Below are 12,583 nucleotides of genomic sequence, written 5' to 3'. Positions count from 1 at the left end.
AAAATGACCGGTACTGTAACTAGCTAGATATTTAGGCTACCTGGTCTTAATGTCAGTTGAAACAAAAAGAAAAATACAATACAGCAGTGATAAGAACTGTTGTGCATCGTATTGTTCTTTATTTTGGTTGTTCCATATACTAATAATGTTTCGTTTGGGTTTTTCCCTTGAGTTGAAAGTTCTATTAATTACAAACCAAACAGTCTTTTAAGAATGTTGTACCTATGCATGCTCATTGTTTTCATGGCTGCCTGTGAAGATATATTTAAGCTGTTTTGCAGCGTTAATGAGTAACAAAAGTTAACTTTTTGTCAGGAGGCTGAGTAGAAACTGACTGAACTGAACCAGTGAACATCTTGTTCAGTCTTAATATTCTGAGGGCAAATACATGTTGTAATCTTAATCTGTGTTGAACCCTTCTGTCACTTTGGATGTTTGGAACACTAGAATCTTAATCCAGTGTTTCATAGATCATCTTCATGGAGAACTTTATGGGTTAATCTGAAGCAATTTCTTAATGTGTTTCTCTTACTGCTACTTTGCACAAAGGCTACTGAGCCTGCACAAAGAGCCTGCATGATAACGCTTTTGGAATGCTGTCTGTTGAATAGATGGACTGTTACATCTGTTGCTGGGTTCTTCTAGCTAGCTTTATAGTGCTCAGATTAAAGGAAGCCCACACTTTTACCATCTACCTGACTAACTTTAGAAGGAATTTTATCTTTTTTGAAAATTCTCTAATCTAAGGAAAGCTGATTTTTGCTGTAACCTTTAATGGCTGCAAGACTAAATAAATACTCCACACTTAAACCTCTGTGGTGAATTTGGTGCAGACTTACACAGTCGAATTGAGACACTTGCTTAACTGATCTGAGAGAATAAAACACGTGCTAATATGCAGGATACTTGCATATATTCATAACACAGTACTAGTTGTACTCCTAATTCTTTAATCAGCTGGAATTAGTGAGTTTTTTGCATTAAATTCTGAGAAAATACATGAAAACATCTGTAGCCTGCCGTCTTGATATGAACTTAGAAATCTACTATTCAAGAACTTTATTCTACATTTACTTTATACAGGCTCAGAAGAGCTATTGCGATCTAAAATGTGAGTGAAAAGCATTACTTTACAGGAGTGTATGTGCTGGTAATGAGTTTGAGCTACACTCTGGTGTATAAATGCCTGATGTGATTAAATTGTAATCAAAAGGAGTGTCAGCTGCGGCAAAGGTTGGGGAGGGAACACTTGGAAAAAACACTTTAAATTTAAACTAGTACTTTGGATTTTGTTTGTAGTCTATTTTTATTTATATTGTTCTTTATCTACTGGAAGATACTAGTGGGAAGAATGCTTTTAAAAAGCGGATTTATTTTAGTGTCAGTTGTGTCAGAGGATCTAGGGGCATTCTATAAATATTCCACTTCCACCCTTGTCTCCTCTTGCAATCATGCATATCAAATTGCACGAGCAGGAAAACTGGTGTTCCTCAGGAAATGAGTAATAGTCTGGTTGCTAGCTGAAGATTTAGGTTCACACTGACTGCACTGTGCCACAAACTTATCAAATATTTTCTAATGAACAGAACAGTGAGGTTTTGGGAGCACCCTTCAAATTTTCCTGACTAGTTTAACTCAGACCTGGAAAACATTAACAAATAGGTTGACCTACTAAAGCTATCAAATTGATTTTAGAAACAGCTGTTGGGTTGCTACTGATTCACTTATGGGGTAATTCTTATATATGGTTAACAAATCAGTTTCTTACACTTTTACCTCCAAACTCCCCCTCTCGAAGCAACACTAAAACCCAAAAAAAAAAAACCCACGCTGAACAATACATGCTTAAACTGGTATATTCTCCCTCTTTGTTTCCATTCTTCATAATGAACTCAAATCTTTGTTTTCAAAGCTGTCTGCTTGTTCTTATAGCTCTATGTTTTTCTGCAGTTTGCTCTAGGCTGTGCTTTCAGCTTTAACCTTTGATTATGCACTGGTTTTTTCAATACAAGTGGAATGGACACCTTAATGTTGAAACAGAGAGGAGAAAAAGCTATATAATAAAATTGATAGTGTTATTTGTCCTTGTTGGAAAAGCTAGTTAAATAGACTGAAAGCAATATTTTTTTTTTTGTTCTTCAACAAGATGGAACTAAAAATTATTTTGTAACAATAAAAGTTTCAGCAACAGCTGTTAACGGTAAATTGAGATTAGCTATCAAAAAGTTCAAATTTCCTGTAGGTAATCTGAAGTAATTTCTATTCAGTTGATATTGAATATTGTCTAGAACTTAAAGCACTTTTAAGCAATGGAATATGACATGTTGCTGTAGACTACTTTTTCTTCTTTCAGGCCTGAAGTTTGTCACTCTACCTCTAGAAGAACACCTCTGTCCCTCTTCTTTGTAGCTGTACTTTGTTTGACATGAGGACTGAATTAAATAATCGTTACAACAATATAAAGATGCAGGGTTGCTTCTGTTCTGATACTTGAATTCCAAAGGCAGTGGAATAGGATGTTGTTGCACATGCAGCTTAGAATTTCTTAAATTTTAACAGGATGTTCTGTCCTAGCATCCTTTAACTTTGATTGTTTTTTGTGGATCAGCACAAAATGCAGGCTCCAAATGTATTTCTAACTGCCTTAGAATTAACTTGGTTCTGTAATAATAGCAGTGTGTTAATGTTATTCCCTGTTCTGAAATTACTCAGTTTTAATGGTCTGTTCAATTTCTGTAAAAAAGCAGAGAAGACAACGATGTCAAAAGACTATCTTCCATCTGATGAGGTTATAATAGTTTACGAGTTAATGCCTACCCCTGAACAGAAGGCTCTCGCTGGCTTTCTCAAGCTACCTTCAACATTCTTCTGTTACAAGAATAAGCCTGGATATGTGAGTGACGAGGATGACGGTAAGGAGTGCCAAAATTGATCTTTGTGTTGCCTTTTTGTGGGGAAAGGGTGTAACACACCATACTTGTGCAGCCCCATCTCAAGCACTGTGTGCAATTTTGGGTGCCTTGGTGTAATAAGGACGTCAGACTATTAAGAGTGTGTCCAGGGGAGGGTGACCAACTTGGTGAAACGCCTTGAAGGCCAGACTTAGAAGGAGGGGCTGAGGTCACTTGGTGTGTTCAGCTTGGAGAAGAGAAGGCTGAGGGGCGTCCTCATTGCAGTCTGCAACTTCCTCAAGGGGGGCAGCAGAGGAGGAGGCGGTGCTGATGATCTCTGTCTGGTGACCAGTGACAGGACATGAGGGAATAGAATGAAGCTGCATCAGGGGAAGTTAAGATTGGACATCAGGGAAAGGCCCTTCACCGAGAGTGTGGACAGTCACTGGAACAGACTTCTCAGGGAAGTGATCCTGGCACCAAATCTGTCACAGTTCAAGGGGCATCTGGACAACATCATATAGTTTACTTTTATGTAGTCCTGTAAGGAGTAGAGCACTGGACTCTGATCCTTATGAGTCCTTTCTAACTTGAAATATTCTGTGATTCTTTGGATACTGTCAGAACCATTAGACACTCAAATATTTTTGTTTGGACTGATGGGAAATAATCCTGTTACCTTCCTTATGGCCAGGGATGTACACTCCTTTCTTTGAGACAGAACAGTACAACGGAGGTCCAGGAATGACTAGAGGGAATTTGTATTGGTGTCTTATGGGTGTTGCCGCTCACATTGCCGATGCAATTGGTTAATCGGATATTTGAGCAAGAGGTTTACTTCTATAGCTATTTTTAGAGACAAATACAAGGCAGCCTTTATCAAAAAAGGAGCATTCTAAGGTTCACTAGATGCTAGACTAATGGCTTATTTTTCCTCTAAAACTAATTCCTGACACTAAAACTGCACATATTCTATATCAAATCTTACTGGATGCAACTACATTACTCCTCATTTATTCAGCAGCAGAGCTGTTAAATTGAAGTTCTGAAGCATTGCATTCAATAGAAAATGTGAGAAGGCAAGCCCCCTCCCACAAACATCTGAGCTTGCTAGCTTATATAAAAAAGATCTTCAGTCTTCTTCCCAGTTCTGTTTAGTGGTACTCGTAATCAACATGACTCAATAAGAAATGTGTTTTCTGAAAACAAAACCTGTGCCGTATATCTGCAACAGTCTAGGCTGAGAAAAGTGTCAATAGCACACTGAAACACATGTATGCAAAATAGGAAGTGAAAGCTTACGTGCTGATCTGTGGAACTTTTAAAACCTAAGCAAAGATTACTAATACTTGCTATGTTTATGAGTCTGAAGGGCTTAGCAGACTTCTCTGTACTTAAGCATAAGTTCTCAAGTATCCCTTATTTCCTCTATTTAAGATGAAGACTACGAAACAGCTGTTAAGAAACTTAATGGGAAATTGTATCCCAGTGATTCAGAAAAGAAAAAGAAATTGCAAGATCCTGTAAAAGGTATGTCTTAAAACACAGTGCTTAAAACTTCTTATATATTGAAATACAAGCTTTAAAACTGAAGGATGTGGGGCACTGCAACTAATTTTGTTTCCTGAGAGAGTTTTTAGAAGCAATGATGCTGAGCATCTCAAAGTAAATCTTTAAGTGTAGTATGTTGAACTGTTAGTTAGCAGTAAAGTGGTACCTGAATGAGAAATGTACATTTCAGGTGGCCTCTAAACAAAAACATTCAAGTGTCTTCCTACCTTGAGCCCCTTTTGAATATGATGAATTCAGCTTGCCTTGATACTGTCCAAGACATAAGTTGTTTACATCTGTGAATGCTTGCTACTTGTGCAGATAGTAGGTTTAAAATAAGCTTATGAGTTAATATTGTTCAATTAAAAATTGGTCTTTATACTAAAAATACAGGTATATTTTGTAGAAGAGTGAATTTGCTGCTTATGTTTGTCAGCTTTGGCTTGTGCCTCAGTTCAGTGCTGTATAACTGAAGATTTGGATAGATACTTCTAGAAGTGAAGTTTGGGGGGGGGGGGGGGGGGTTGAGGATGTGTGCTAGAAAAGAAGGTATGTATTGAGCCGTCTGAAATGTGAACAAATGTGGAAAGAAGCTATTGCAGTGGCAGCTGCAAGATTGAAGTTTTAATCATTTCATGGAAATTCCCTGATAGCAATAGAAAACAAAGTATGATGAATTTCCAATTCTGGTTCACCCCAAGTGGAGTTAAGTTAGTTGGTCTGCATTTCCACTGTTTAAACAATAATACTATTTGAAAAACTCCTAAGTCTTACTTCAGGTTAGTTTGGCTATCTTTTATAATGTAGGTGCCAAAAATTACTTCAGTATTTAGCTGCCTTCCCAACTAGTTTCCACTTAAATTTCTTTGCAGTGGGCATCACTGGAAAAAGTGAAGTCAACAGTGAAAGAGAATGTGCTGCTACTGAGGAAAAGAAACCAACTCCTGAGGAGAAGGCTGAAACAGCAGCTCTCCAGGTTCCTTCTACATCTGTCGGTGGTGTCAGCAGTGACACTAAGGATAACAGTCCAGAAGACTTTCAGACAAAAGTTAAGATTCAAGAAAGGAAAGTAAGAACTAAACTTTTCCTAAACTAGTTGTCATTAAACTTGTGTGATTACTTCATATACATGTGAGACTTAACATATTTTTTTCACCTTGTGAGAACTAAAACATCCAGTGGGGAAAAAATATTTGACTCTTGTGGTTGTGCCTCATACCTTTGCCAACTGAAATGGAAGCTTAGGCCTTAAGTTCCTCAGGAAGGGAAAGGAGGTACAGCTGTTCTCATAAATTATACACTGCTTTGGCTAGTAAAATCTTATGTGTCTCTCCCTGGCCTGCCCCCCCCCCCCCCCCCCCCCCCCCCCCCCCCGATTTGCTTTCAGGAAATAATAGTGGGGGGTTTTTTGAAAGCATACTACTACAAAGATACTTCAGTCTCTTGTCTTTGCATGTTAAGCATAATGAACTTCAGAAAGCTTGCAACAACAATTTTTCTTGGTATACTTTTTTCTAAAATGACTGTTAGTCTCCTGAGGAAGTAGTTTGCATACTAGGCTCTTCTGGCTTTACTGTGGCATATGAAGGCATGGACTCGGGTTGTGGTGCAACCAGAGACACTTCATTGTACAGAGAAGCTCATATTTGTATCTCTGAGCCCAGATACAAATTCCAGCTGTATGTAAAATCAGGCTCAGGGTAGAAACCATTCATGCAGTTACATATCACTACAAGCATGCAGACGCGTATTTGCTACTGATAACTATGTTTATCTTACTCTCCTTCACAATACCCACGTGTTCTCATTTCTTGCCAGGTCAGACATTCTCCATCCACCTCTCATATATCTCTTTTCAGACATTCTCCATCCCCCTCTCTCTTATCTCCCATCAGTAATGGTCAGACATTCTCCATACTCCTCTCACATATTCCTCTTCAGACATTCTCTATCCTCCTCTCCCACAGCTTACTACTTTGCTTTTGGTTTGTTAATTGTGACAAGGCAAAGGTTGTGTGTAGCTGGGTGACCGTGACCTGATTTATGTTATGGTCAACTAAACACTGAATACAGGAAAAAAAAAAAGGCATGGGAGACATAAGACAAACATCAATAAGGTGGTTAAGGCAATTATAATAAATCCTGCAATACTTTTGATCTACAGCCTAAAGTTTCCCAGCCGTGAGAAGAGACCAAAGACATCCCACCCCTGGCTCTGCTGCCAATCTTTGTTAAAGACTTTTAAGTTTTGTAAGATTTTGTGAATTGATTCAGAGTGGTCACTCAGATTCACGTAATACATCTCATCAAAGTCTTCACACCCATGTCCCTGTGCTAACAATAAAAAAATCAATAGCAGCTTGGTTCTGTAGCGATGCACAATGGACAGGGTTGACATCAACTAATAAGCCAGAAAGAGTAGCGTTTGTAGTATTACTTTCTTCAGCAAGCTAGCAGCCTAATTTACTAAGCAAGTTAAGAGCATGTACTATTCCTACAGAAGAGATTAGAGAAGCAAAAATGTGTTGCGCTGCATTCCAGAACTCGAGAGTTACAGGCTGCTGTGAGGTCTGCATTAGAAACATTTGACAGGTGGTGGGGTTGTGATTTTGCAAGGGCTGCAATGCCCGCTTGCAATCTTCATTGGCATTATCGTAGCTAGTTGTTTTAAACGGAACCCTTGAGCTTCCTCTCCATGCTTGACTTGTTGTTGCAAAATATTCTGAAGCCAATCAATAAAGTTAGTATATGACTCTTTAGGACCCTGCAGGACTGGCAGATGACTCACTGGACTCATACCCAGACTTCAGTGTCTTCGGGACTACCTTAATAGCTACCTCCTTAATTTGCAAATAGGCGTCCCTGTGATACCTTGCCTGAGTCATGGAAGCGGCATAATAATTTTTGCCAGCCAACTGCTCATAGTTAACAGCAATTCCCTGATTAAGGTTTTCAATCAAGGCCATTAGACATAGCTCACAAAAATCAGATAACTACATCATATACTGCGTTGGACTTAGTGCCATACAAAGCAATGACTTTGAGTCACGCAGTGTGAGTGTGTAAGACTCTACCATCACTTCAAGAAGGGATATAGCAAATGTACTATGAATACCCCCTTCCTGCACTGCTTTTCTTAACTCTTAACAGCCTTATATTGCACAGGCTGCCACTCTGGAGGCTGATTTGGCCAATACAATACTGGACATGCCACAGCAACTCCCAAATCCCCTTGCTTGTGCTTCCCACTTGCATTCCTGCCACCAATCCCCCGGACCCCCTTTCACCTTCCCCAAAAATACAGTCAACCCATTGCAGGGAGGAAAAAGGTCTAGTTCCTTTTCTGGATCTGTGGGACCTGGAACAAAAGGTTTATCAGTGTCAATGCATTGTCTGAGCTGTCCTGTTTCCGCACTTGGTCCTGTGTTGTGAGGATTGCTGCAGTCGGCGACAGGAGCTTTGGGGGCAGAGGAGGTACAAACAGGGTCAGTGCAATCATTGACAGTATGTTGAGAAGAGTGGTGCTGTCAATGGAATTTACATCCTCCCCTGGTTTAGCACTGTAAGTAGAATTAGTCCACGCTTGGTGAAGAGTAGTCAGAATTTGCTACCAAGGTGCTAAATGCATTCCTGCTGCTGAGTCCCCCCCTGCAGCAGCATCATACAATCGTCTGCTGACTGCTTGCCAGGCAGGAATTTGCAAAGTGCCATCAGGTGGAAAGTCCGGCACTTTGTCACGGATCCATTCTAACAGTCACTAGCTGCAAACCTGTCTAGTTGCTACTAGATAACCATGTTTGTCTTTCTTGCTCTTCTTCACAATACCCACCTGTTCTCTCATCTCCTGCCAGGTCAGACATTCTCCATCCTCCTCTCTATCTCCCATCAGTAATGGTCAGACATTCTCCATACTTCTCTCACACATTCCTCTTCAGACATTCTCTATCCTCCTCTCCCACAGCTTACTACTTTGCTTTTTGTATTGATCTCAGGAGGATGACAGTACAAGCTCAACTGACTTAGTTTGTACCAGTAAGGAAGAAGTACCTTGCCCACCAGCTGGTGAGGTGACAGTATTTGTCCAGTCAGCTACCAACAATGAAGAACCAGATTCCACTATGGAAACTGTGCATGTATCGCAAGCTTCATCAGGAGCCGATGACAAACCTGTAGACTTATCAAGTAAAAAAAATGATTCGGACTGTTCAGAGTCAACACAAGGTAAGGTCAGGGGTATGTTCTGATGGGTGTGTGAGGTGGCTTTTTGGTGGTTGGATTTTTGTTTAGGTTTCTTTTTCTTTTTTTTTTTGATAGGAAGCTAAGTATGCTTTTCTGTAGATTGGTTTATCTAATGTAGTAGCCTTGGAGAGAAGTAGTACCAACACTGAATTAGAAGCATAAGTACCAATCTAGTAGAAACATGACTGGGGATTAAAATAATTATATACATCAAATTCTGCTGTGTGCAGATAGCGCTACTGCAGAGCAATGCTAGTGGCTGTTACATAATTTATATATGATGTACTTTCTCTCATTAGTTCACTGTTAAATAGCGCGTGAATACTTACTAGTTCTGTGGATCTGCACAGAAGTAGCATACTGAAACAATCTCACACAGTCTTGAGCCTTTTTCTTAAATGATATCGTTGTGACAAGTGTTATGTAAACTTTAAATTTATTGGAAGGCAAAAATACCACAGATACTTCCCAGTTTATTCTTGTGAATATATAATATTAAATGCGTTTTCTTTAAGAAAGGCAGAGAAAAAAAAACCTTTGACTTTCCTCTCTTATTTGATAGAAAACAGAATCATCTCATTTGGTTTCGGCAATACTGCAGGCTTGTCGTTTGCAGATCTGGCTTCCAAAAGCTCTGGAGACTTTGCTTTTGGCTCAAAAGGTGGGTTAAACTAGTCTCTGAGACAGGCACTCAGCTGGACTTCTTGATACAGTATACCTTTTATGCACCAAATTTCTATTGATCCATCAGTTAACACCAGTTTTCTGTAAGTTCTTGTCGGGAAGAAGAAACTACACAAAGTTTGAAATGTAACTGTCTTAATTGTAGATGAAAACTTCAAATGGGCAAATACAGGAGCAGCTGTGTTTGGAGAGACAGCCCATAAAGTAGATGAAGATGAAGGTGGTAGTGATGATGAGGTGGTACATAGCGATGATATCCACTTTGAGCCAATTGTGTCCTTACCAGAGGTAAGGTGACTTCTAGATGATAAACCAACACTAATATAAGCATGTCTGCTAACACAGCAAGTTTTTAAAAAATGCTTATTGCAACTTCCGTGATTTTTCTTTGTTCTCTTATTTGCTGTTTCCCTCCTTCAGTCTCATTTCTCTCTCCACAAAGAGTTGTTGGTTACCTACTTTTCCAGTTCTCGCAAGTGTTTCTTATCTTTGGAAGATAACGTTAGCTAAAGGAGGTTAGAGGCCAGTAATATGCATACATAAAGTGAGGAGGAGATACGGCTGTCATGTGGCCTCAGTTTGTTATACTCGGTGTTCATTCTGTTCAAGTGCAAATATCAAGTTCTTTAACAATGTTCAAAAGGTAATGCCTGAAATGGTAACAGTACTGTATCTTCGCTTCTCATTTTGCACATCATTCAGCAAACCTGCACCTTTCCTGGGAAACTTGCCAGAACACTTGGTGCTTTGGGTTTTCTGTTGTTTTTTGGGGGGTTTATTTTTAAGAAATAACATGCATGTACAAAACCCATTGAAAAATAAACAAAAAACCCACTCCCAACACAAAACAGGAACAAATACCTACCAAAACGATACGCAGCATGGTGAAGTAGTATTGCAATACTATAATTAATCTCAAACAGTGGAATTTCTTGGGCTCTTAAATTATGGAAAGGTTAGATGTTTTACTCGTTTTGGTGTGTGGCGAATATGATGTTGGAGAAAGGAATACACTGAATAAATTTCCATTGTAATAGGTCAGAATCGTAAGTGTATGTAATACTTAATATCATTGATGACAGCAGTTCTTTGGGAAATCACAGGTACTCTGCTGTTTTTTAGGTGGAGGTAAAATCTGGAGAAGAAGACGAAGAAATTCTCTTTAAAGAGAGGGCAAAACTTTACAGATGGGACAGAGATGCTACTCAGTGGAAGGAGCGTGGTGTTGGAGAGATAAAGATCCTCTTCCATACACAGAAGAAATACTACAGAGTCCTAATGAGAAGAGACCAAGTTCTTAAGGTCTGTGCAAACCACGTCATCACCAAGGAAATGAACTTAGTGCCCTCTGATACATCCAACAATGCTTTAATTTGGACAGCCACAGATTATGCTGGTGAGTTTGTCAGGTGGTTTTTGTTTTTCGAAGTGGTCTGTAGTTTCTGTGGCTTTGGTTTTTCCCTGGAGATTGTAAGATGAAAGTTATTTGTCTCTGACTATACTTAACAGAACTAAAGAAACCTGTTCTTGGATTTATTTTCAGATGGTGAAGTAAAAGTAGAGCAGCTTGCAGTCAGATTTAAAAGCCAAGAAATGGCTAACTCTTTCAAGAGGAGGTTTGAAGAATGCCAGCTAAGCTTGTCAGAGTTACAGAAGGGACACTTATCTCTGGCAGCAGGACTGTCAAAGGACACCAACCCCATTGTGTATTTTGAAGTTTCTGCTGATGATGAACCTTTAGGACACATAACCATGGAACTATTTTCAAATATTGTCCCTCGAACTGCTGAAAATTTCAGGGCCCTGTGCACAGGAGAGAAAGGATTTGGATTCAAGAACTCCTGCTTTCACAGAATAGTCACTGACTTTGTGTGTCAGGTAAGTATAACAGGAAGGCTCTTAATTGAGAGAATGAGATGCATCTTGACTAACAATGGCAATTAAAAGAATCACTTATACAGGATAGCACGTTCTTACTGGCAGCATGAATCTGGTGTGCGAGATACGCTCATCTGTCCCTTCCAGGCATCTGCCTTCCTGCCATTTCAGGAGATGAGAAATGGTACAAGCAGCACATGCTGCCCTAAGCTAAATGCTTTTTACCTGTGTCTGCCAGCTGCCTGATGCTGTAGTGTTACCTAGCACTGACATGTTAGTGTGGAAGAAAGAAGAGAGAGAGGGATCTCCTCTTAAAATGGACAAGGGGCCTGTTGCTGAACAGAAACTCAAGGGACAGTAAGGGTTCCCAAAACTACCATTCAGCCTCCTCTCTCTATGGAGAGGAACTTCTGTATGCTGACCTGCTAGTAACACATATTTCCAGGCTTCTCTTATATAACCAACTTCCTTACATGCTGCACTAATGTTCCTGCATGTTACTACATCCCTGAAGATGAGGTACAACCCTCTACAAACTTAGAAGTAGGCAGTAATATATGAATGGCCTGTCACCAGAATAAAAAACTATCCGGTCTCTTGATTAGATGTCACCTGTGTCTGAAGTATGCCCGTTGTGGCTCTCTTGTTAAAACTTTGTGCCTTTCTGATAAGGAAAGCAGTGTTGCTCATGTAGGGTTTAAACTTGTGGGGTATTCCACACCCCGTAAGGAGCAGACTTCCTTCTGAAACAGTTAACTGCACTGTGCATACCCTCAGAAAAAGTGAGGTTTTATCACATCAAATTGGGGTATTCTGTTTGCTCTGCTTTGCCTAAACTTTCTCCAGGTCCAGTGAGAAGCTTTTTAATGAGCATTAAGGCTTTCCTTCAAAGATATGATAACCTACGCTCTTACCTTTATGTGTACAGTCCAGTAACTGGGAGACAGAAGCTTGCTGCCTTGCAGAAAGACAAAAGACACTGCTCACTAGCAGTAGCTGCTCTCCTGAAGAAGCAGTAATGTGGGAAAAGCCGATGCCTGCACAGAAGCAGGAAGTTACTGGTCACTGGTACCTTAACCCTTTTCAAGTGACCAATTCTGTGCCTGCAGGGATTAAGCAAAGACAGGCCTTCGGTGAGATAACCAGGTCCCAGCTATCAAGGCCAAGTGATGCAGGAAGCAGGCAGTGGGAAAGACTGGCCTAGAGGAATGGTTGCTACACGGAGCAGGAAGATAAAACACTGTATTCAGAATAAACAAGGGACAAACTTTCCATTACTGCTTCCATTACCTTGAATGAAGCTGGGAAGCATTGTATCTAAATAAATATGGTACTTGTGG

The 12,583-nt window shown here is 39.9% G+C and overlaps 1 protein-coding gene across 4 annotated transcripts in view; it reads left to right on the top strand.

Moving 5' to 3' along the window:
- Positions 1-12,583, top strand: part of RGPD4 (RANBP2 like and GRIP domain containing 4) — a 34,952-nt gene that overhangs the window by 21,671 nt on the left and 698 nt on the right. For 2 of the 4 annotated variants that reach the window (XM_055701314.1, XM_055701312.1), the window contains 8 exons: positions 2,745-2,912; positions 4,329-4,421; positions 5,315-5,511; positions 8,435-8,663; positions 9,244-9,342; positions 9,511-9,653; positions 10,488-10,761; positions 10,909-11,243. In XM_055701314.1, coding sequence (XP_055557289.1) covers positions 2,745-2,912; positions 4,329-4,421; positions 5,315-5,511; positions 8,435-8,663; positions 9,244-9,342; positions 9,511-9,653; positions 10,488-10,761; positions 10,909-11,243 — 1,538 coding nt within the window. The remainder of the gene's footprint in view (positions 1-2,744; positions 2,913-4,328; positions 4,422-5,314; positions 5,512-8,434; positions 8,664-9,243; positions 9,343-9,510; positions 9,654-10,487; positions 10,762-10,908; positions 11,244-12,583) is intronic. The other 2 variants (XM_055701313.1, XM_055701315.1) reach the window with 1 other exon arrangement.

The sequence above is a fragment of the Falco cherrug genome, chromosome 2 (genome assembly GCF_023634085.1).
Source record: "Falco cherrug isolate bFalChe1 chromosome 2, bFalChe1.pri, whole genome shotgun sequence".
Lineage (NCBI taxonomy): Eukaryota > Metazoa > Chordata > Aves > Falconiformes > Falconidae > Falco > Falco cherrug.
Note: the sequence above shows the minus strand (reverse complement) of the source record. Positions and strands in the feature narration are given on the sequence as shown.